Source organism: Odocoileus virginianus, unplaced genomic scaffold (assembly GCF_023699985.2).
Source record: "Odocoileus virginianus isolate 20LAN1187 ecotype Illinois unplaced genomic scaffold, Ovbor_1.2 Unplaced_Contig_5, whole genome shotgun sequence".
NCBI lineage: Eukaryota > Metazoa > Chordata > Mammalia > Artiodactyla > Cervidae > Odocoileus > Odocoileus virginianus.
Window position 1 is genome coordinate 1380691 of NW_027224322.1, and position 25553 is coordinate 1406243.

The 25553-nt window shown below is 50.8% G+C and overlaps 1 protein-coding gene across 2 annotated transcripts in view; it reads right to left on the reverse strand.

The window, feature by feature from the left end:
- The window catches only part of HDAC4 (histone deacetylase 4), a 283225-nt gene that overhangs the window by 208957 nt on the left and 48715 nt on the right, over window positions 1-25553 (reverse strand). For both annotated transcript variants that reach the window (XM_070463614.1, XM_070463612.1), the window contains exon 2: window positions 20303-20540. In XM_070463614.1, coding sequence (XP_070319715.1) covers window positions 20303-20324 — 22 coding nt within the window. In that variant the 5' untranslated portion in view covers window positions 20325-20540. The remainder of the gene's footprint in view (window positions 1-20302; window positions 20541-25553) is intronic.

The following is a 25553-nucleotide window of genomic DNA, read 5'->3' on the forward strand; positions in this document are numbered from 1 at the left end:
GGTCTAAATTAGCAACTATAGGAGAAAATATACTTCTAAAAAACCAAACATGGTATTTATAAGGTAACCACATTATATGCAATACATGTGTTAGAAAGCAGAAAAAGTGAATTTTAATGGCAAAAGTAGTTTCCACCCACAGCCTCCACCCCACGCACACACACAAAAGCCGTTAAAGAAGAGATGCTGTCTCACAATGCTGCCCCTAAGTATAAAAATCCCCAAGTCACTACTTGCTGACCTGTGGCTTACTTCCAACCTTGCCAGCCTTGGCTGCACTTGAACGTGGGAGCCATGGACTCTCAGGGGAGGAGGAGGGAAGTGAGAGACCCTTCACTACCTGACCACACCCGCTTCTCAACACACAGTGGGAATGGGGCCCAGGGCTGCATGAGCTCCGCCCTGCCCAGTGCAGAAACCATCGCTGCTATAGGCACGACATTAATGGCATGAAAAGCAATGTCCTACGAAATCATTCTCAAGCTAAATCTGGAATGAATTCTTCATTCACTCTGGGGAAAAAAACAACAAGTTAAGTTAAAAGCAAAGGGAGGTGGTGGGGGAGGCAGGCTGGCCGGAAGGCGCTCGCCAAGTGTGTGCGGCACTCAGATCTGGGGACTGGACGTTTATAAGGTGTGACATCAACCACCTCGTAAAACACCCGAGCAGAAGTGCTGCGCGAGCAGCCCCGGGCCGCAGGTACGCTTCGGTCCACTATAAAGTGTGCCTGGCAGTTCCTTCATTGAAGCGGAAAGGTCAGCGCACGCTGGGACAGCCACCTGGGAACCCTTCCACGCACTACGTGGCACCTTCCACTTCGGCTCCGGCCAAGCAGCCTACGTCAGGCCAGCCCTGCGGCACAGCGGTTCACATGGAGACACACACGTGTACCGTGAAGGCCTGGGAGTCAGAGAGCTACCAAGGCAGACCTGAGGGGCCAAGACAGGAGAGACCAAGAAAGGGACAGGAGGGCACGGTGTGCGCCCATTCCCCCCAAGAGGCCTTTGCTGACACAGCAGGGTCCACGCGGAGGGTGAGGAGCAGACCCTGGGAAGTGAAACGCCTTCAGAGCCTGCCCGTGCGGAGGGTTCATGCCGGCGTCCCAGCTGGGACGCCTACATACTAGCTGACTCACTGGGAAAGACCCTGATGCTGGGAAAGACTGACGGCAGGAGAAGTGGATGACAGAGGATGAGATGGTTGGATGGCATCACCGACTCGATGGACATGAGCGTGAGCAAGCTCCGGGAGTTGGTGATGGACAGGGAAGCCTGGCGCGCTGCAGTCCATGGCAGGTCGCAAAGAGTCAGACAGGACTTAGCGACTGAACAATGATCAACAGCAAAAGAATGAATACCACCTCACAATTAAAACAAGGAGTTTTAAAATATCATTCTCAGTAACTGACAGAAAAAGCAGACCACAAAAATCAGTAAAGAAACAGAAGATCAGAGCATAGTGATTAACATATTTGACTTAACAGACACACACAGAACTGACGAATCTCAATTATTCTCTTCAAATAAATATAAATATCTATCAAGGTGACTATATAATGATAAAGCAAAATACAAAAATTTTTAAAAACAAAGTAAATACAAATTCAGTGACCATAATGAAATTAAGGTAGAAATCAGTCACAAAAGCAAAATACTAAGAAACTCAAAGAAGGCTGAAATAAAGAAAGAAAATAACCCATGAGTCAAAGAAGAAATCAAAAAGGAAATCACTATTATCCTAAACTGAATCACAACGAAAATAACATTAAAATACCTGTGTGATCCAGACAATTCAAATATAGGTGAAAATTACTGCTTTAAGAGGATGCACTATGAAAGAAGAAAATCTGGGAATAAATTCAATGACCTAAATATTTGTCTCAATTACTTTAAAAAAAATAGTAAATCCAGAGAATAAAAGGAAATACTAGCAATAAGATCAGAAATTGATTTTTTTTAAAGAATATCTAATAGAAAGAAGAAAATCAAACATGGTTGTTTGCAAATATTAAAACAACTGTCCCAGAAAGTCCAGTGGGGAAAAAAGAGAAAGAATAAACAAGCAATATGAATGAAAAAGACATCAGTATAAATCCTATGAACACTACAAAGATAACACGAGAATATTTAAAAACCTACACCAGTACATTTGAAATTTTAGACAGAAAGAAAAAAATTCTGAGAAAAATTAAACACATCAAAACTGACACAAGAAAACTAGAAACTTTGAATAGTCCTACATCAGTTGAGGGCATAATTTAGAAATCATCCTACTAAGAAAACTACAAGATAGGTTCACCAATGAATTCTTCTAAATATTTAAGAAAGAAGTAACAACATAACCTTATATAAACTCTAATCCACTCAAGATCAGAATGGCCCAAGGCTGGATCAATCTGTGGCCTCACTTTGTACCATTTGCTGAGTGAGACTGGTTTTTACAAGTTTAAATGCCTGTTTTTTAAAAAAAAGAAGAAAAATATGCAATGGAAACCATATGTATTCCACAAAATATTTACCATCTGACTCTTTAAAAAAAATTCTGTCAACTCTAGGAATAGAAAAAGAGGATAATCTCATTCCATTTTAAGAGGCCAGTATAAACTTCATATTAAAATTGAAAAAAGACATTTCAAGGAAAGAAAACCACAGACCAATTTCACTCATGAATTTAGATGAAAAAAATTAAGCAAAATAGAAGCAAAATGAATTCAGATAAAAGAATAATAATATACTCAAGTCGGATTTACTAAGAAAGGTAAAGCTGGTTAACATTCAAAAAATATTCAAGAAAATTCATCACATTAATCAAACAGAAGGGGAGAAATCATACAATTAATAGATGCAGAACAAAATGTAATATATTGTTTGTCACTGTTGCTTAGCCCTAAGTCACTTCTGACTCTTTGCAACCCCATGGACTATAGCCTGCCAGGCTCCTCTGTCCTTGGGATTTCCCAGGCAAGAACATTGGAGTGGGTTGCCATTTCCTTCTCTAGGGGATCTTCCCGACCCAGGGATTGAACCTACATCTCTTGAATTAGCAGGTGGGCTCTTTACCACTGAGCCACCTGGGAAGCCCTATATTAAGTTGAACCAAATGAAAGTGTCATTTTCGTAGATTGAAAAAGATCAAACATCTGCATACCATATGGTTCAATCTAGTATTTTAACTGACTCATGAGAAAATTCAACTAATAAGAACACAAGACAACTGCATTGGTCTGATAGACTGTTACAGAAAACCTATAGCAAAGGTCATACATAATGATGACATGTTGGAAGTTTTTCCCTTGATATTCAAACAAGACATAGATGTTCACTACCACTAATTCTCTTTAACATTTGATTGAAGGCCCTAGACAATTCAACAAAGCAAGAAAAATACATACAAAGTTTAAAACTTGGCAACAAAAAAATAAAACATCTACTATCCACAAACAGTATACATTAATACCCCAAAGAATGTACAGATAAACTAGAATAATAATAAGCCAACTCTGAAAGCTATCTAGAGACAAAGTGGCTACACAAAAACTAAGTGTATTTCTAAATACAAACAAATGGTGAAATTTTTAAAAGGCATCCCATAAAATACCTAGAAGCAAATCTAACAGACAATATGAAAGAACTCTGCCCTGTGAAATACAACACAAAAAACGTGATTGAGACAATTAAAGAAGACCCAAACAGAAAGATGTATCATATACACGGAATGGAAGATTAAAACAAACTGATTTTATACACAAGCCAATGAAATGCCAATCGAGATCCCAGTAGGTATTCTGTTGAAATTGAAAAGTTGATTTTAAAATTCATATGGAAAGGCACTGGGCCAAGAAGAACCAAGACAGCCTTTAAAATGATTCAAAAAAGCTGGAGGACAAACAATAGCAGCTGTTAGAAGCAATCACAAGGCTCCATTAGTTAACTCTGTGCTCACTGACACACCGCTAAGGTCCAGGCACAGACCCACATGTATGACCGTGACTGAGGACAAGGTGGCAACACGCAGCAGTGGAGAAAGGATGCAGCTTTTAACAGGATGATGGGCCAACTGACCATCCAGACAGGAAAACCAACCCTCGTTACTACTACACATCTTCCTTTCTAAAAAATCAATTATAGGCAGACCACAGATCCATTTGGTAAAATGACACTTCTAGAAAATAATAGACTGCAAGATGAAACCAGTCCATCCTAAAGGAAATCAACCCTGAATATCCACTGGAAGGGCTGATACTGAAGCTGAAGTTCCAATACTTAGGCTGCTTGATACGAAGAGCAGACTCACTGGGAAAAGATCCTGATGCTGGGAAAGACTGAGGGCAGGAGGAGAAGGGGACGACAGAGGATGAGATGTTTGGATGGCATCAGCAACTCAATGGACATGAATCTGAGCAAACTCTGGGAGATAGTGAAGGACAGAGAAGCCTGGTGTGCTGCAGTCCATGAGGTCACAAAGAGTCAGACACGACTTAGCTACTGAACAACAACAACAACAGAAAATAACAGACTCTCCATTGCATTCAAACAGGCATAAATAAAATGACCAGTAGCTGGACAATGTGAAAATTAAGAACATCTGTTCATCAAACAGCATCATTAAGAAAAGTGAAGAAGCAACCCACAGACTTAAGAGAAAACAGCTAAGGAAACAATCAACAAAGGATTCATCTCTCGCCTATGAAAACAACGACCAGTCAGTAGAAAAAATAAAGACAACTGAATCTTTTAAATGAGCAAAAGATTTAAACAGGCATTTCAGCAAAGGGGACATCTAGCTGATATATATATGACAGGATGCTCAGCAAATTCAGTCATTGGGGATATGTGAGATACGTCGCAGTGGCCAGCACAAAAATGAATCAGAGTACCATGCGCTGGCCAGTGGGCAGCCAGTAGGTCTCTCGGAGCGTAATCTGACACAGAAAATCTGAAAATCGGGCTCACGCACACCTTATCAAAAGAAGGTGTGGGAATGTAACGGGAGCTCTGTGTGTAAAAACCCCAGCCTGAAACCACCCAGGTGTCGTCAGCAGACAACAGATAAACCGTGATCTGCTTATACAATGAAATATCACACACCCAGGCAAAGGAGCACACAGCTCTGGGCCACATGGCGTCAGTCAGCCTCACAGACAAATCGTCGAGGGAAGGAAGCCGGACGGAACAAGATGTTCCGCGGCTGCGTTTGTATTAGGGAGACCGAGCCTAGGCGTGAGAAGCTGAAGAGGAGGTTCCTGGGGGGGGCAGGGAAGGGGCTGCATAAGGGCTGCTGGGCTCCCCCGAGCTCTCCTCTTCCCACTCTGCACACGCTCACCAGTGTTCCCCTCCCGTGAGAATTCAAGAGGAGCACCGACGGTTTGTGCATCTAGAGATGCGTGTCTTAACCCCATGCAAAGTTCACCAGCAGTGGGAACCTGCAAGGCAGCGCTGTCGGGGGCGGCAGCAACAGTGAGAAGGCTGGAAAGAAACCCTAACCCTCCCCGAGTGCCTCCTTAAGTGAGCGATGTCACATCCGCGCACAGCCATAAAGAAGAATAGGAACTTGTTCTGTGCTAATCTGGGCTCCCCTTGTGGCTCTGCTGGTAAAGAATCCGCCTGCAATGCAGCAGTCCTGGGCTCGATCCCTGGGCCGGGAAGATCCCCTGGAGAAGGGAAAGGCTACCCATTTCAGTGTTCTGGCCTGGAGAATCCCATGGACTACAGTCCATGGGGTTGTAAAGAGTCGGACAAGCCTGAGCAACTTTCACTTTCACTTTCTGCACTAATTTAGAACAATCCCCAAAGAAAAAAGTTTAAAAGCTGGGTGCCTAAGCACCTGCAATCTTCTAAGTATCATTCATAAATAGAGATTGGACAAGAGATAACACCTATGCATTTATTTTTTAAAGTTTATCGATAGACCTTACTAAAAGCGGAGTAGACAGGCAGAGTTCCCATGTGCTCCACCAACAAGCGCTGCGCTCCACTGCCCCGGCAGTGACCGTCACACAGCTTTTTTCGGGTTAAACCTTCTCATGATAGCTGCGGGACACTGTACTGGCAGACACGTTCTTAGTGAAGTACAGGTAAGCTACAACACGTCGGGTGTGGAGCCAAGTGACTCAGTTTATAGATGCACATTCACTCTTTTCCATTACAGGTTATTACAGGACATTGAATATACTTGTTAAGAAGTTCCTGTGTATCATCGTTGAGATTCCACGTGTAAGTGGTATCATATGGTATTTTTCTGTCTGTCCTAGTTCACCTAGTGTGATAATCCATAGTCCACCCAGGTTTCCGCCCGTGGCAACTTTCCATTCTTTATACTGATAACGGTATTTTTAAGTCAGGTCACTGCTCCCTTCAGATTCCCTCGTATCCACCCCAGGAGCCGGTCCGGGCCCCGTGCTGCTTTGAGTCCCCACGTCTGTCTCCCCAGGCTCCCCTGGGCTGTGACAGCTGGCTGCCAACGACGCTGATGGTCTGGAGGCGTGGGGCGGGGGGCCTGGGCAGGTGTATCACAAGACACCTCTCTATGGGGGCCGGCCGGCACGACCGGGGCCCCAGGGGCAGGAAGGTCACAGAGGTGAGGCCCCATCGTCTGCACACAAATCAATCGGAAATTCCCGGAGAATACACAGGCCCTCCTCACTCCACCGCACGGGCGGTACCGAAGAGTGAGCGAAGGAAGCTGGCTACCTCTCTCGAAGAGGAGGAGATTAGGGCTCCTCGGAGTAAACCAAGTGAGCCCAAGTTTGGCAGTCGGGGAGAAGAGCCGGGGCTGCCGTCCCAGTCGCGCGTTTGGTGACGGGCAGCCGCGTCCCACGCCGCCGCCGCTGGTCCTCTCCCGGGCCCCGCGAGCTCCCCACGGTGAGGGTGCAGGAGCGGCACCGGCGTCTGCAGAGCCCACTTCTGCCCCCAGACAGACGGGGTCGCGCCCACGGCCCTGCCTCCCAGGGACAGCGCGAGCCCGGGGGAAACGGCTGCTTCGGCTCAGAACACGGACCCGGCCCCAACGGGACCCACGGGCAGCTTGGAAGCGGCCGACTCAGGACCAGAGAGGACTCACAGGGAGCACGAGCGGTGCCGCCTGCTCCTCCTCGCTGCTGTCTCTGCCGGAGGGAAAGCCACGAAGGGGAGGAACCGCGCAGATGCCTCCTCCCCGCGGACGGGTGCGGACAGAGAGAAGCGGAGGTGGGTTTGTGAGTTTCTGGCCCGGAGCCCATGGCGGGCTACAGGAGGGCACCCCACAACGCCCATGCCCTGAGGAAGCGGCGCCTCGGTCCCACTCATCCCCAGGTCCCGGCTGCTTACAGAGGACAGCGGGGTGAAGGAGGGGCGGCTCAGCTCTCAGCTGGGGGTCCGGCCCCCAGGGGCACCGGCTCACCTTGGTCCCCAAGCACACTCCCCTGAGGCCCCCCTGGGTGCCTCGCTGGCACCCCGAGGCTGGTGTGTCCTGAGGGCAGGGGCTTCTTCTCCCTCGCCTCCCTGCTCAGCCCCTCATCCCTTCCCTGCACCCCAGCAGGCCAAGGTCCCCACTCCCCTCCACTGGGGTGGGACCTGAAACCCACGTCCAGCCCAGCACGTGGGACTCTGTACTTCTCCAGGCTGACCCTCAGCCACCCCGGCCCCCACGACGGGCGTCAACATCGAACAGCGTGAACTTTCCAACTCACATGCTGCTAAATAAGGTACCATTCCACACTCAGGAGTCTCTTCGTGTTTGCTTTTCAAATTCAAAACTAGAATTTGATATTCAGAATTGAGATATCACTCTATAAAATGTGAGACAAATTCGTACTTTTTCCAGGCCTTTTCTTAAATCTGCCGCAGCTGTCACGGAAATTGTTTGGGTTTGGATGCGTATAGTTTAGGAGTGACAGAGACCACTGCAATCAGAGAGGCTCTGAGCTCAGTCAATCTAGGAGATTCCAGAAGCTTCCAAAGGATGAGAGAGGCTCAGCCGCAAACAGCACTTCAGCCAGTGGTGGAAGGTTCCAGAGAAAGATGCTCAGGTCACGTGAGGCAGGCCCAGCAGCTCCTGCCCCCGCCCAGTGTCCACTAGGACCTGAGCTTCAGCTTCCTATTGGCAGAGTTTTGTTTCCAGCAAGCATGCGTGTGTAGAACTGACTTGAAAGGGATCCACAGTAATTGTGAAGGCAACATAGGATGAGATGGCTGGATGGCATCACCAATTCAGTGGACATGATCCTGGACAAAATTCTGGAAGATGGTGGGGACAGGGAGGCCTGGCGTGCTGCAGCCCATGGGGTCACAAAGAGCTGGACATGACTTGGCTACTGAACAACAAAATGGGAAAACTATGGATTTGGTTGACATAAAACTGGAAAATATAGACCCTGGCTTTGTAGAAAATATGGGTGAAGATGTTATCTCAATCAGTGATTTTAACCAATGTCTTAAAATGAATATAAAAGCTCATACCTCCAGCCATCTGTCTGCCCCTGTCCAGGTGGAGTCCAGCTGCCCTCCGGGGGAAGGGGGGATACGTACCCCTTCAGCACGTGGCTGTCCACCCAGGGGTGGCAGGCCAGGCCCAGTTACACTGGATGCCCACCCCTTTCCAGGATGGAAGGTCTGGATGTTGACCGTGACCATGGGGTCACCTTACACAGACCCCTGACCCCTCTGCTCCAGTGCGGGGCTCCCAAGGGGGAGACACGGGCTTGTCCACCTGCCACTGCACCACCTTCCGCCAACCCCGTGGGCAGGTACCAGGCTGAAGGCGAAGTTCAGTGGCCAGCGTCCTTCTGAAGGGCGAAGGCCGGCTACAGGACAACGCAGCCCACCTCTGGGAGGCACCCAAGGCAGGCCAAGAGGCCCCCAGCCATCCTGCCGTGGAGGTGGCCCGGTCAGCACACAGAGCCGGGGGACACGCGGCTGCTCGGCCCAGTGGCGAAGCCAGCCTCCCTGCCCACCCCCGGCGCCTCCCAGCTGTTCCAGAACTGGAAAAATGGTTGAGAAGCACCAGCATAATGTTCTCTCAGACAACACGCAACGTGAGAAAGGCTCTTTTCTTCTCACAGATAACACGGATGTTTGAAACCGTACCCCTCAGTCAGAGCAGGCTCACCCCATAGGAACACACACGGCCCAGAGTCCTCAGCAACCTCCCGGGAAAGGCCTCAGAAACGGCATCTCCTTCGGAACCACAGGTGCTGAGGCCATGTCTGTGCCAATCAGGCACCGGCCCACTCACAGCAGCGTCCACGTAACGTGGACTGAAAGCTGGAGCTTCCGGTTTAGAAACTGGAGTGCCTATAAATGCGAAGAAACCCTCGCCCCGAGGGCCTCGGGGGCTGAGTCCTTGGCCCCGCGGGGAGCTCAGAGAAAGGCCAGCTGAGAACCGAGAAGGCCACGTCCCGGTCCAGGTCGGGGCCAGCGGCCATGTGAGCCTGACCCTGGGCAGACAGGCCAGCCAGTGAAGCAGAACGTTGAGACGAGAGAGGAAGGGGCGGGAAGGCTGGATGCCGAGGAGGGCAGAGCGGGGACCACGCCCCGCCCGGGGGTCCCCCTCTGCAGCACATGGGGGCAGGGATAGACGGACGTCCAGGGTCTGGGGTCTCCAGGCTCCACGCAGTGGCTCATCACCCACCAGGCCCTGCTGCCCCCCGCCTCCGGGACGGCTCCAGCCCCCCGTGACACCTGGCGTGCCCAGCTGGCCCCTCACCCGCTAGTGTGGCCCCAGCCCCCTTTCCACACCACCACAAATGCCACGGATGGCCGGGGAAATGACAGAAGGGAGCCCAACCCTAGAAGGACGGAAGGGCAGACAGATGGCTGCACTCTTCTCAGAAGCCCCACGGCCCTGGTGGGGGTGGCTGAACTGGACACCTGGTCGGCCGCTCAGATCCCAGGCAGCGTGTCTCCTGAAGGCTGGGCTCCTTGGAATGGAAAAACCTCAGTGGGGTTTCAGCACTTCCAGGCCAGGTCTCCTGCAGGCACTGAGTTCAGACTCTCCCCTGCGATCCTCCAGCCCTCACCTTGGCTCCTTCGCAGTGGAGCTAATGAACTGGAGACTAACATCCACCCCTTCCAAAAACGACACTGATGGCCAAAACCGTATCCAGCAAAGAAGCAGCTCCCCAGGGTGCAGCGTCGTCTGGGAGGACGAGGACGCAGCGTTCCCCACAAGGGCCCGGGCGACGAGGACCCCACGTGCACAGCCCTCAGGCCAGCAGCTGCCTGCACCCAGCCCCCACTCCAGAGCCTCAGACCCGCCGCGAGGAGCGCCTCTCTGACACGGTCCCTCTCCAGCAGCCACGCCATTGTCCCTGTAACTCAGGGACCTGTGCTCACCTACAGCTAACAGGCGACCACAGGCACCCACCAACCTCCGATGCCATCCTGACCCACCGCCCCGTCTTCATCCTCATCACCGTCAGTGACTCGATGCCAACACGCAGTGAGTCTCCAGCATGGCAAAACACAAAGGCCCTCATCTCCAGCTTCAGCTAAACCTCCCAGGGAAAACCTCTGCCTTCCAAGGTCTCCGCCCTCCCCAGCGCCTCCCAAATTTTCTAAAAGCTCTTTCTGTGTATTAACACCTAAGAAAGAGATCCATTACCCCCTTCCTCCCATTCCCTGATGCTTTCAGTGAGAGTGAAATAAAGCAGTCAGCTCCCCAGGCCCAGGCGTGACGGCTCTGGATGAAAAGCCACGTGGAGACTGCAGGTGTTCAGGCAAAGCGAGGGGATGGGCGGCTTTTCAAGCACAAAAAGCGGCAAGCAGGCTTGCGTTCTGTGTGTCAGACCCTGGTGGGGGTGGGGCTGTAAGAAACAGTCAATCAGCCCCTGACTTGGGTGAAATCAATAAAACACGTGAAAATGAGGAGCGTTAAGAATTCTGAGTCACGCCGTTCAACACTGGAGGAACTTTCACTAAATACATCTACTGTAACAAACGCGGACACGTCAGAATGGGCCCTTTGTATCCAGCACAACGTCCAGTAAACCTGTGCTAAGAACAGACTCCGCTGAATCTCCTGTAACTCCAACAGCCCCGCATACATCCTACTGAATCAACAGGTCAGCGAGAGACGCAGTTCTGACAAACGCCCAGTTTCTACAAAGGACATCCCAGGAAAATTCAAAACACTGCACCTAAGAAGCAATAAACTTGGCTGTGAATGCAAACAAATCAAAACAGAATCTTTAGCTCCTGGAACACGAGGTCGTCTCTTGGCGTCAGCACCTTGAACAACTGCGTTGTAAGAAGCAGTCTTCTACAAGACGGCCTCAGAGTTTAAAGGTAAAAATAACTCGCCATCAGTCACAAAAGCTCCCTCAGAGAAACAGGCTTGAAGACAGGGCTTAACAATAACAAATCACCAACATCCGGCAAGGGTACAGTATCAGAGGGCACGTGGGAGCCCCAGGAGAACGTGGTCTTGTGCAGAAAACGAAGCCCCGAGTCAGGGACCACCGAACACCCTCCCTCAGGATGCTGACATGATCTCACAGAAGTCCTTATAAACACGATTGCAAACAGAGAAAAAAGAAGCAGATGTAGGACAGATACGTGTTTTTTTAATATCACCTTTAACAAAGCCTCCCTGATACCTTTCAAAAGTATCCAGTATTTGCGGAAGCGAGAGAACGGCGGTAACAGGGAACACTGCTCTTCATCCTAAAACCCCAGAAGCGCTGAAGGTGCGCTGGAGCCTGGAGTGTGCCCATTCCGAGTCACGACCATCCCATCCAAGCAGCGGCAGCAGGAACCCTGTGCTGAGAAGGAGGAGAAGGGCTGGGGGACACAGAGCCCGAAGCCCAACAGGGCAAGGCCGCCGTCAGACGGCGGGGCTTCTGCTGTCGGAGGGCGGGGCTTCTGCCGTTGGACGGCGGGCAGGGCTTCTGACCCCGACCTGGCCAGAGCCAAGAGCCCGACGCAGCCTCCCCACCTGCCAGGACTGAGCATGCCTGTGGACCAGCCTCTGCATCTCAGAGAAGCCAAGTCCATCCCTCTCATTTCTGCTTGTTTTGTGGCGGGCAGACATGAAAATCACACAATAAGGTCTCGCTCCATCACATCCCGCTTAGCACTCCCTGTCACAGGCTGATATCCCACTCTTACCAAGTGGGGACCAGAAAACCCATTTAAAAGCACAAAGCCAGAGACAGCAAGGAGATCCAACCAGTCCATCCTGAAGGAAATCAGTCCTGAATATTCATTGGAAGGACTGATGCTGAAGCTGAAACTCCAATACTTTGGCCACCTGATGTGAAGAGCTGACTCATTTGAAAAGACCCTGATGCTGGGAAAGATTGAGGAGAAGGGGACGACAGAGGATGAGGTGGTTGGATGGCATCACTGACTCGATGGACATGGGTTTGAGTAAGCTCCGGGACTTGGTGATGGACAGGGAGGCCTGGCGTGCTGCAGTCCCTGGGGTCGAAAAGAGTCAGACAAGACTGAGTGACTGAACTGAACTGAGAGACGATTCGACAAAGTTCACAGTCATTTGCCTCATTTGGTTTTTTCCTTAATCATTTTCCAAAAAAAAATGTTCATTTTTGAATTATGCTCTCGTCAAATAAGCAAATAAAGTGGAAGTAAAACAAAAGGTTTCAACCAAAATCTCTCCCGTTAACCTGGCCAGGCCCCCAGCCAGCTCTAAGGATCAGCAGAGAGAAGGTCAGAGAAGTTCAGAAGTGTCTCAGTACACTTGAGACACATTGGAAACACTGCGGGAGCCAAGAGGTTCAGCCATGACAGTGCCTTACTGCCTTAAACCAGCAGAGAGCAAAGCACGCGTCCCGGGAGGGGACAGGCCGGGGTCCCTTCCCCATGCCAACAGGGTCTCAGAACAGACACGGGGCGGGCCCGTGTGGACCTGGGCACAGCAGACCCTCCTGGTCTGGACCCGTTTCCAACGCCCGCCTCTCCACCCCCTCTCCTCTGCCAGCCCACCTTCGCCTCCGGGCCCTTCTATGCCCCAAGGGACAGTGCAGCTCCTGCCCTGCGCCCAGCTCTGCTCACACGTCCCTTCTGGGGGCCCTGCCCCTGGCCCATCCCCTCTCTGCCCGTGAACCCCAGTGTGTTGAGGTGGCTTCATGCCTCCCTCTACCTGGCCCGGCCTGAGCACCCCACATAAACGGTCGGGATCCAGTAACTGGTCCAGGGTGCCCAGCATCTGTCCGGCAGAGGGGCCCACGTCCCTCAAGGACAGACGATCAATTCTGGTTCCAGGATGGTCTCTGAGTAGATACCTGGCCTTAATCCAAGCCCTGGACGGCAGTCAGTACTGGTTTACTCGTGGACAGAACAGGAATGACCGTGTTCTGTCTCACTTCCTGGGCTCCCCAGGTGATGCTAGTGGTAGAGACACTCCCTGCCAATGCAGGAGGTGAGAGAGAGGCTGACTCGATCCCCGGGTCAGGAAGGACCCCTGGAGGAGGGCGTGGCAACCCACTCCCTTCTTGTCTAGAGAATCCCCATGGACAGAGGAGCCAGGCAGGCTACAGTCCACGAGCTGGCAAAGAGTTGGACATGATGGAGCAACTTAGCACACATGCACGCATCTCACTTGCCAGGCTCATCATGGAAAACCATGAAGTAACCACAAAGCACCGTTCAGAACCACGTCACTATTCATTCCAGGCCCCTAAGAGCACAGCAGGGTCTGACCAGCAGTCAGCAAGTAACCAGTGTTGATCTATTACTATTAGGAGCTTGAAACATCTATGTTTTTTGCAGACAGAGCAGCCCTGGCCCTTCACAGCCCAGCGTCTGGGGGTGGGCACCCAGCACCCACCTGTCCGCCTTCCACCTGCCCCTCTGCTGGGCGCCTCAATCACCGCCCTTCTGTTCCACCGACAGGCTGTACGCTGTGGTTTCTAATGATCCTGGCTCAGGGCTTTCTATGTCAAATACATACCGGGAGTTCATTCTTAAGTTTCAATATCATTAATCATCCAACATTCAGCATCTCGGAATTCAGAAATTTGCATTTCTACAATGGCGGTTTTGAAAAAGAGGACATAAATGCAAATGTTCCACAAACCGTATAAGAATTTTCAGAGAACTGCCAAAACAAACCATCAACGCTCCATTGATAGAGAATTTTCTCAGCTCTTCATAACGACCGAGCATTCGTGATTTTTAAAAGACAAAACACAATTTGAGGATTTAGAGGAAAAAGAAAAAAAAAAAGAAAAAGGGAGGCTGAAAAAGAAGCTGTTATGTCTCCATGATTTCCAGAACAAACCTTGACTGATTAAGATCTCGGATAATCATGGCATGGAGGATCTGGGCCACGACAATTCAGGAGCCGTATCTGCGTGGATGGGCGCCCGGAGGAGCCTGGGGCCGCACGCAGCTGGGAGATGCACGGGCCGTTTCTGAACATGCCCTGGAGGAAGCAGAAGCAGGTGCTCTGAGGGGCCCATGAGCGCCTCCTTCCCCAAGGTCAGGCTAAACAATGAGGCCCCCCACCCCACACACAGGACACCTGCCTCCACTGGCCTCCAGAGCCCTGGTCTTGCTCTGTTGGATCTCGAGTCTGTTTCTGCGTTCCACAGGACTCTGGGGGCCGGGCCCCTCTCCCTGCGTGCCCGGGCCTCGGTCTTGTCCAGAAGCCCCCGGGCCTGCCCGCCAGCAGCTGGGGATTCGCCATGCCGGATGGGTCCTGAAGAAGCTCTCCCCCAACTCCCCCGGCTCCTGGAGGGCGTGACCACAGGTCTCCTGGCCTGAGCCCCCAGGACTCCGCTGCTGCACCTGCTGGCTGCAGGCCCACCCCCCAAAAGCCCCGGCCTGGGCCTTCCCAGGGCCTCCTCTGCGGCTCTCCCGGGCCCCAGCTCTCCCTGTGGCCCAGCGCCTCACACAGGCCCACCACCCACCACCAGCCGCTCAGAATCAATGTTCCCTTTGTGCTCCCTGCAGGTCCTCAAAACTCATTTCCTCCTCTTGAAACTTTGCAATACTCCTGAAACATTCCATCCTTGCACAGCACAATCTAAAAGACAGAAAAATGCATCCTTCTGAGGCCATTTCTAAGTGGAAATAGAATATACCGCTGGTGGGTAACCGAGTGGAAAGAAACAAGACTCAGGATCCAACAGGGCAAGACCAGGGCTCGGGCCCGGGCCAGTGGAGCTGACAGCCTCCTCCCAGGACCTGCAGGAAGAGAACCTCAGGGCGGTCAGAAAAAATCAGACTATGACAAAACTCATTAATCACCAAGTTACTGTCGACACAGACGTTCAGCTGCTTTCATGTGGATGGGGCATTTCAGAGTGAAGAGAATGCTGACAAATCAGAGTGTGGTCCCAACTATAACACGGGTCTGAAATATACAGATTTCCCTCAAAATGGCTCATCTTGTGTTTTAACACTACGCAGCCTCTCGCCAAGCTCCCAGGAGAGTCGGGACACTTGAGTGACTGGATCCCAGTCCTGCTCAGCCAGCTTCCTGTCAAGAGTGGGGTTCAGATGCCCACACACGGTCCAGGAGACGGCAGAGCAGGCTCCTCCAGACGCCTTCTGGGCAGAAGCTTCACTGCGAGAAAGCTGAACTGCTCGGGGTGGGTGGGGGTTGTAACAGCGTGACCGAGGGACAGCCTCTGGTCCCGATCTGAGCCAACCCAGGCCCCACATCCCAGCACACTCGGGCTACGGGCAGGACACAGCCTGTCATCTGAGGAACACGAAGGCAGGGAAGAAGGGGAGCCTGTGCCCGCCAGCAGACCCCCGGGCCCTCAGTGTGGGAGAAGGACTCGCCTTCCACGTGGAGGCCCCGCACATCCCCGCAGGAAGGCGTGCAGCGCTGGGGCGGGAGAGGCATCGCATCTCAGCACCTCTCCTCACTCCTGCTCTCAAAGGAGCGTTCTCTCAGCCTGAGTCGGGCCAGGCCGCCTCCTCGGGCCACTCACAGCTCTCGCAATCGTTACTCAGAGCCATAAAAGCCCCACCAGTCAGCAGTTTTACGTCAGAGCGCCAGGGCCGGGCTCTGGCAAAGTGCAGAAGGAACGGCAATAAAACCATAATGCACGCCTCACCCAGCACCAGAGGGGCTCAGCGCGGGGGGCCGGGGGAGAAGATCTCCACTCTCCAAGTGAAAAGCTCGTTTCACCACCGGGGCCAAGCCGGTCGGCTCCACAGGCGTGATGGGGGCCCCGCGGCGCCCGAGACCCATACATGGGCTGGCGGGGCGGCGGCTGGGAGGGACGGGGGACAGCCAGTGACGTGGCGGGGCCGGCGGGCGGCCAGACAGAGGACATCGCACGGCCCAGGGAGGCTGAGACGGACATGGGACTGAAGGGACGGTGGGGCTGAAGATGGGACGGGGAACCCCGGGCAGGGCCCTGCTCTGAGCAGCAAATGGAACACGTTTGGTGTTAACTCTTCTCCTCCTCCCACAAATCCACTAAAACGACAAAACACAAACACTGACACGAAAGACTGGCAGTGAGTCTACACGGTGGGAACACGTGGCATCAGCTGACAAGGGGCAGGGAGGGACTTCCTGGAAGACGTCCGTCTGGGGGATCCAAATGATGGGGGACCACCAAGAGCGAGCAGGTGGTCACCGCAGCAGGCCACGGGCTTGTGGACTGTGGGGGGGCCGTGCCGACCATGGCTCAGCCCAAGCCCCAGCCTTCACCCCCCCAGGGCTGGGATGGGGGGTGGGGATTGCAGAGGAGCCAGGAGAGACCCGCCAGCAAGCCCACCCTCGCGTCGGCAGGTGCTACTGCCGGGCGTCAGCTACCCAGGCCGCTCCAGGACTGCCCTGGGAGGAGGGGGTGTCAGGCAGAGAGGAGGAAGGGGGCCAGGCCGCGAGGCACCCCGGCCTCGCCAGCCCCATCCGCCGAGAGGGACATGCGCAACACGCAGGACCCTGCCGCAGTCAACAGCCACGGGCGAGGCCTCTGTGCGAGACACGAGGACTCCGGAAAGGAGGCGAAGGCAACACCCAGCCAGATCTCCGCTGCTCACGGGGACCAGCCTCGAGGAGGTCTGCGACGGGGAGATACTGCTGCTGCTAAGTCGCTTCAGTCGTGTCTGACTCTGTGCGACCCCATGGACTGCAGCCCACCAGGCTCCCCCGTCCCTAGGATTCTCCAGGCAAGAACATTGGAGTGGGTCGCCATTTCCTTCTCCAGTGCATGAAAGTGAAAAGTGAAAGTGAAGTTGCTCAGTCCTGTCTGACTCTTAGCGACCCCATGGACTGCAGCCCTACCAGGCTCCTCCGTCCGTGGGATTTTCCAGGCAAGAGTACTAGATATAAGTGGGTGGAGAATCGTTCGTCAGCCAAGAGAACCCAAGGGCAGAAACACTTTAAGGAGACTGATAACTCTGGGGCAAAGAGGCACGAAACGAGAGAAACACACTGTATTTTGTTACAAGACGGGGCCACCAAGACACACTCGTTAGTTTTCAAGCACCGAAGACCACAGCCCCAGATGTCTCATTGTGGAAAGAATACACAAACTATCAGCATAAGAGAAAGTACACGTTTCTCTAGAAATCAGAGACAAAGAAGATAAAGCTACGCTGATGTAGTAATATAACCACCGATTTAAGTAACTGAAGTTATTATGTATAGATAACACATAAAGAAAAATGCATACGTACACTCGTATATATAAATATACTTGACCTTTGAACAGCATGGGATTGAACCACCATACAATCTGCTTACAGCAGCATTTTTATGGTCAGTTCCACGCACAGCACCACACCGTCCGTGACTGGCTGAATCCACAGGCTTGGAATCACAAATGCAGAGTAGCCAACTTCCGATGCGGGGAGCCAACTATAACCCACACATGGATTTTCCACTGTGCAGAGGCTTGGCACCCCTGACTCCCAGGCTGGCCCAGGGTCAACTGTACATAATGCACATGCATAAGAAAACTTCACATACAGTATTGATGCATACACACAGACTTCTTTAGATTACAAAAAGAGCGAGAAAAAAATAGGGGAAAAATAAAAGCATTTTTTCTCTTCAAATGCCTACTGGCATGTATGAGATTTAACGTCTATAGCAGCTCATAAAAAATCTGGTATCACCTCACACTGGTCAGAATAGCCATCATCAAAAAGTCTACAAACAATAAATGCTGGAGAGGGTGTGGAGAAAAGGGAACCCTCCTACACACTGTTGGTGGGAATGTAAATTGGTGCAGCCACTATGGAGAACAGTATAGAGGTTCCTTAAAAACTAAAAATACTGACAGAACTGCTCTATGACACAGCAGTCCCACTCCTGGACATACATCTAGAGAAAATCATAATTTGAAAAGATACAAGCACCCCAATGTTCAGGGTAGCACTACTCACAGTAGCCAGGACCTGGGAGCAGCCTAAATGCCCGTCAACAGGGGAGTGCATAAAGAAGACGTGGTACATATATCCAATGGAATATTACTCAGCCACTAAGAAGAATGAAATAACGCCATTTGCAGCGACATGGATGGACCTAAAGATTGTCACACTAAATGAAGTTCAGACAGAGAAAAACAAACATCATACGAACTTATTTACAAAGAAGCACACTCACAAACTTAGAAAACAAACCTAAGGTTAACTAAGGGGAAAAAGGTGGGATAAATTACAGAGTTTGGGATTAACAGACACACACTACTATACATAAAATCGACAACACGGTCCTTCTGCATAGCACAGGGAAATGTACTAAATATTATGTATTAGCCGAAGTGGGAAAAAAATCTGAAAAATAATAGATATATGTGTATATATGTCCACACACACACACACACACACACACACATATAAAACTGAATCACTTTTGCTGTACACCAGAAATTAACACAACATTGTAAATCAACTACACTCCAATATAAAAAACTTTTAAAATGTGCACCCTCATTTATACAGTAATGCAAATTCAAACAATAAATTTCCCCTGGCATGCCGACAAGAATGAGACAAACTGAATCCAGCTAGTGCTTCTGCAAATGAAGAAAAACACATATGCTCATAAATTAGGATTAAGGGGAGAAATTGAGACAGCTTCTGGAGCCACGTGTAAAGGAAACAAAGTTTCCAATGCAGGTGCCCACCCACCGGGCAATTCTACTGCTGGGAACTGACCTAATGGAGATAGTCACAGAAGCGTGTGTACAAAATATATGAATAATAACTGTCTGATGATGATGTGGGGCTGTTCTAAATACCGATGCAGCCATATAAGTATCTACCTATAAGCTACCAAAAACAAGTTAGGTGTATGTCCATGCTGACATCAAAAGATGAACATAAGGTACTAAATGGAAAAAAAAAAAATGAAACACAGAACTCCACAGATAGAATGATTACAACATTTCTACACACACCCTGTATGTTCAGACACAGGAGAAAGGCAGGCTCCCCAGCTCTGAGTGGAAAATAGTCCACGTTCACCCACTTCGAGCCAGACTGTTAAATTACATTTTACACTCTGTATCAGTCAATACATAAACAATCTAAACCAATAAAGCCTTCGTATCTAAATACAAGCAGGAACTCTGCTCTTGGAGCTTCAGAAAGCTCTGTTCAGGCCAGGAGAGGACGTGCAGGGGGCTGAATCCCAGGGAAGAGTGCAGACCAAGCCCCCCACTCTCACCAAGCGGGGACCCCAGCCACACAGACGGAGGCAGGGCCTCCAGGACACCCCGCGCCTGCCCGAGTGGACGCAGGACAACAGATGTAAATGGCCCAGAGGCCACGCTGCAGCGGACGGTGAGGCCGGACGAGCCAGGGCTCGCTGCCACGGGGCGGCTGGGTGACTCGGTGACAGGGCTGGAGAAGCCTGAGCACGTGTGTCCCCGCACCCTTCCGAACCCGAGAGCCGCACAAACATGCTCCCCGATCCCACCCGGCCATGAGCTCTGTGGCCCCGGACCGGTCACCTCTTCCCGCCAGGTGGGGGACGTCTGGGGCCTGTGAAGACTCGCTGTGGGCAGGATGTGAGCGCCATGCCTGGTGAAGCCCTGGGCACCAGGAGTGATGCTTGCGGGTGCCCACCACCGAGGGGCATCGATCGTGTCCAGCTCGGCCCAGAGGCAGCCCACCCCCACGGCCCCCAGAATCAAAGCAGCGGGAAAAGGAAGCGCTCTCCAGACCACGCACGGCCCTGTGCCCATTGCCTCGCACACTGCTCAAGCTGGCGCGCAGGTCAGGGCCAAGCCTGGACCCAACCCCCGAGAGGCCCCGCTCATCTTTCTGCCGCTGAGATGGAGAGCCGGCTGCCCTGCCCTCGGGGCCGATCTAAGCCAGCTGCGCTGGTGATCATGAACACAGAGAGAGACCCAGGACCCAACCGCCACGAGGACCCAGGTCCAGCTTACCTGGATGGCTTTGCGAGCTCATTGCGAGCAGCGGCTTCTCCTTCAAAAGATTCAAAATGGCTCAAAACTTCCACGTAAACGAGAGCTCCAAAGAGCCCAGAGTCCGAGCGGCACATACAAGTCCAGCAACGGGCAGGGCCGGCCCACAGCCACCGAAGCACCCTGGTCTCACTGACCACGTCGCAGGCCCAGAAATCCAGGGGAGGGCGGGGATCTCCAGGGGCTCTTAGGAGACAACCTGTGTGGGCAGAGAAAGGGGCGGCTTCAGTTAGGAAGTGCAGCCAGGATTCATTTATGTGCCTCCCCGCCCCTTCGGTGGATTGCTAAAACACTCAGGTGGACGCGACGTTTCTAGTCCTACAAAGTACAAGAAGGACTTACACACAAACGGGTCCCCTTCTGAGAGGGGACCATTCGTAACTCTGCTTTGTTCGTAAGCCCAACTGAGTTCGTCTACATACCCAACTTCACAGATAGCATCAGACATGTGAACTAACTGATGTGACTTGACATGCGAACGTGCATTTGCATCTTTGAAGATTCACGGTTCTAAGGCTCATAGGTGGGGGCCTGGCTGTACTTGAGGTTCTGTTAGTAAATATATTTATGTGGATATGTGTAATGTATCTGCAGTGCAAGCTCGGAACCGTTGACGGAAACCACTTTAAAAGAGAAATCACTTGGAGCCGACCTGATCCCCCCCACACACACATTTTTCCATTCTCGCGATATCCCCAGCAAAATTCTGTTTTACATGGCAGCAATCTGAGAGTCTGTCTAAATTCAGCTTTGCTCACTTGTGTCCGCAACAGTTTCCCAGGTCTCTATCTTCACAATTACCATTTCCCCGATTCATTCCCATGTTCTGATTTTAAGAGTACAACACGCTCATCACAGAAGTGTCTAAAGAGCCATCCTGACGCCGTGACACATGGGCAGACGCTGGGTAGCATTTTGGTGCATGTCCTTGCCGCTGGGCTGCGTCACCTTTCCCTGCACAGACTGCCGGCTCCACAGTTGGGCACCCTGCCCTCTCTGCCAGCATGACAGCCGGGAACTCCCCGGCGTCAGGATCCGCTCTTGGGAACAGTGCTCTGAGGCTGTGCTGGGAGCCCCCTGCCTCCTCCCCCACCACGGGCAGCTCTGACAGCCCTGGCCGTCAGATCACAGGCCCTGTCCCCAAACCCCTGGAGGGTGACACCTGACGGACACCAATCCTCCTCCCAAGTCCAGCCTCTTCCCCAGATCACAGTCAGTAACAGAGGAACCCATAGAAACGGGGGCACGAACGCCCACTGCCGAGCGTCTGCCTCTGCGCCACGGCATCACCTAGGACTCTCTAAATCCCTTGCTGTGATGAGCATGTGTTACAACTGGAATATAGACATAAACTGAGAACACAGTGACTATGAAAATCCTCATACTGACCCTGGTCAGGGTTCCTCTAAGGCTTATTATCTGCCCCTTTAACAGTGTGACAAATTCCTGTTCTTGATTAAACTGTTCAAGGATTTCCACCCCTATTGCTTATAACCAAAGACCTCTAACCTATTTATCATGTAAAGAACTAAATCTCAAAAGGTGTGAAACATGTATATTATCTAGGGTGAAACAGATCACCAGCCCAGAGTGGGTGCATGAGACAGGTGCTCGGGCCTGGTGCACTGGGAAGACCCAGAAGGATCGGGTGGAGAGGGAGGTGGGAGGGGGGACTGGGATGGGGAATACATGTAAATCCATGGCTGATTCATTTCAATGTATGACAAAAACTACTGTAATGATGTAAAGTAATTAGCCTATAAAAAAAATAAATTAAAAAAAAAGGAAAAAAAAAATTAAAAAAAAAAAAAAAGGTGTCTGCTTAGATGGTACCCAGTAACACATCACTGACAACGGACCAGCATCTTTGCGATTATTGTTCTCTACATGGTTACTTCCATAGGAAACACAATGACATCTCACGTTCAGAGTTTTTATTATTCTCTTGAATAGATGAAGATATAGTACACATATACAACAGAATATTACTCAGCCGTAAAAACAATAAAGTAAAATAATGCCACTTGCAGTAACATGGATGAACCTATAGATTATTATACCAAGTAAAGTTAAGACAGGAAGAACAAGACAAATACCATCTAATATCACTTACATAATCTAAAATAAGACACAAACAAATATATCTGCAAAACAAAAAGACTCACAAAGAGAACAGGCTTGTGGTTGCCAACTGGGGAAGGAGGCGTGAGGGAGGGATGAACTGGGAGTTCTGGATGAGTGGATGCCAACCATCATTAATATATACAGAAAGGAAACAAGGTCCTACTGTGTAGCACAGGGAACTATGTTCAACACCCTGACAAATCAGGATGGAAAAGAATATGAAAGGAAACATGTCTATGTGTAACTGAGTCACTCTGATGTACAGCAGAAATTCACCCATTGTAAATTAACTGCACTTCAGTAAAACTTTAAAAATAAACAGAATTTTTATTCATCTCTTGACCAGAAAGAAGCATTGCAGTGCTGAAAGCAATGTAGGTGGTATATTTGCAAACTCTTACAAATCCCAGACTGCAAGGAGATCAAAGCAGTCAATCCTAAAGGCAATCAATCCTGAATATTCATTGGAAGAACTGATGATGAAGCTGAAACTCCAATACTTCAGCCACCTGATGCAAAATAGCAACTCATTGGAAAAGACCCTGATGCTGGGAAAGACTGAAGGCAAAAGGAGAAGGGGGAGACAGAGGATGAGATGGTTGGATGGCATCATCGACTCAATGAACATGAATTTGAGCAAATTCCAGGAGATAGTGAAGGACAAGGAAGCTTGGCATGATGCAGCCCATGGGGTCACAAACGGCTGGACACAACTTAGCAACTGAACAACATCAACTCTCAGATGGCTCTGAATCCTCCACCCGAAAGTCACAACCTGGCTGGGTATAAAAGTCTGGCATCACAACGCTTTCTCCCTCAAGGCCTTAGCCGCCATCCTGCTGGCAGACACAGAAAACCTCTGACCACTCAGGTAGCACTTCCTTTCCAGGAAACCTCTGGGGGCTGATTTCTGATGCTTTCTTCTGTCTGCGTTCTGCCAGGATTTTGTTGTTACTTTAATCTTGAAATTCAAAAACACTGTCAGGAGATGTATGGTAAGAATCTCTTTTCATTTATCCTGCTCCAAACATGAACCTTTTGGTACACACCGGTCTTCTCTTCTGCTCAGGAAAATGCTCTTTGATCACGTTTTGGTGACTGCTTTGCTACATATGTTTTGGGGTCTTCAGAGCTCCCCACACCATCTGGCTGGAGCCAGAAGCCCGTCGTATCCAGCTCCTCTTAGTACACTGCCTCGTGGTTTACTCTGCATCCCAAGTGCCTCGGCCCGAGTGGTCTCCATGTCACTGCTGCTAGGTCCCAAGGTCTCCACTTCATTCCGACGGCTTTGCATACAGATTTTAACCAAACCTTAAGCTCATGTCTTCAGCCATCTCCTTTATGACTCACTCTGTTACCTTCTCCTCTCAGCTGAGTGAGTCCCTCCTCACGATCTCTGCTCTGCGTGTATTTCTGGCCACAGCCTTCTGAAACTCCTTTTTTTCTGATTCTGATGACTGACTGTTCTCTTCTGCCTTTCAGGAGAGTTCCCTTTCCACCACAAGCCAGAATACCTTCTGGCTGAGACTCCGTGGTAGGGATTTACTTCTGTTTGTTTATCCTCAAATGAACATAACTGTGGTCTAGATCTGAGTTTTGCCCAAAGACTGTGTACCTCTGATCCTACCCCTTCTCTGGCCACTGCAACAGTAGCTAAAACGCTTCTCAGAGCCACCCCTCTGGCAGCTGATATACACAGAACCCAAGATAAGTGCTCAGCGTCCGTCAGCAGGCTCTCAGCTAGCACAGGGCTGAGGGGCTGAGACAACCCAAATGCAGACAGAATGGGACACAGAAGAACTGCTACAATACAGTTATTATCTATATAAGCTCCTTCTGTCTTAAGAAGCTTCTGCTATAATACAATAATGCACTCTGGGAAAAATGCACACTCCAAAACTTGTAAACAAAAATACCAAGGTTTATTAAAAAAAAAAAAAAAAGGTTGGAGCAGACTATCAAAAACTGCAATTTAATAACTAGGATACTACAAAATCAATACTAGCTCTAGTTTTAAAATCATCAGTTTTTAAAAAGACATGTAAAATTGCTAATAAGTAAAATGTCCAGCAAAGGTGGAGTTTTATAAAAGGTGGCAACGTTTTGATGAGAGAGGTTAAAAGGAAGAACTGAAGCTTCTGAGTCATGGAACAGGGGACAGAACACATAAAGATGGAGAAAACCACGCAATAACCAATTTCGAGAAAGAGCACATGGCCAAAAGCAGCAAGAAGCAGGAGCCACAGTGGGGCGGGGGGGAGCGGGTGTGAAGGCAGACACAGATGCAGGGAACACTTCCAGGGTCCTCAGTGGTCACACCCTGTTCCTTGAAGGTAAGAGGCATCGCTGAAGCAGGAAAACAGCTCGATGTCTGCATCACACCGACACCTCCCCACCAGGTACTGGGAGGACATGAGCTACCCTGAGTCACAAGAACATGCCCTGTTCCAGGGCGGGATGTACGTGAAAGAACCGTCGCAACCCCAGTGCATTCATTTCTTGCTGCCGCAGAAACAAAGGACCACAGACTGAGTGGTGTGAAAACTACAGAAACGCATTGTTCACAGTCAGGAGCCATGAAGTTTTCAAAAGTCTGAAGTCTGGGTGCTGGCAAGGCCAACCTCGCTCCAAAGCTGCAGGGAAACCCGCCCTGGCCCCTTCCCGCCTCTGGGGACTGCTGGCAGCTTTGGGGTCCCCGGGCCAGCAGCTGCAGGGCTCCAAACTCTGCCTTCCTCATCTCTTGTGTGTCTGCCTCCACTTGGCCAACTTCCTAGGACACAGTCACACAGGATTAGAGGCTCAGCTGACCTCAGCACGGCTTCATCTGTGTTACATCTGCAAGGACCTTGTTTCCACACGGGGTCACGCTCTGAGGTGTTGGGGGTCAGGACTGCAACGGAGCTTTTGGGAGGGAGGCACAGTGCCAGCCCTAACGCCGAGGACACACGGCGCCCAGACCTCCCCCAGGGGCTCCCCGCCAGCCTCGTGTGACGCTGACAGTCCCCTCAACTCACAATCCCCTGCACTGCAAGCAGACCACATCCCACACAGGCCAGCTCCCGCTGGACACCCCTAACACCACGAGGCA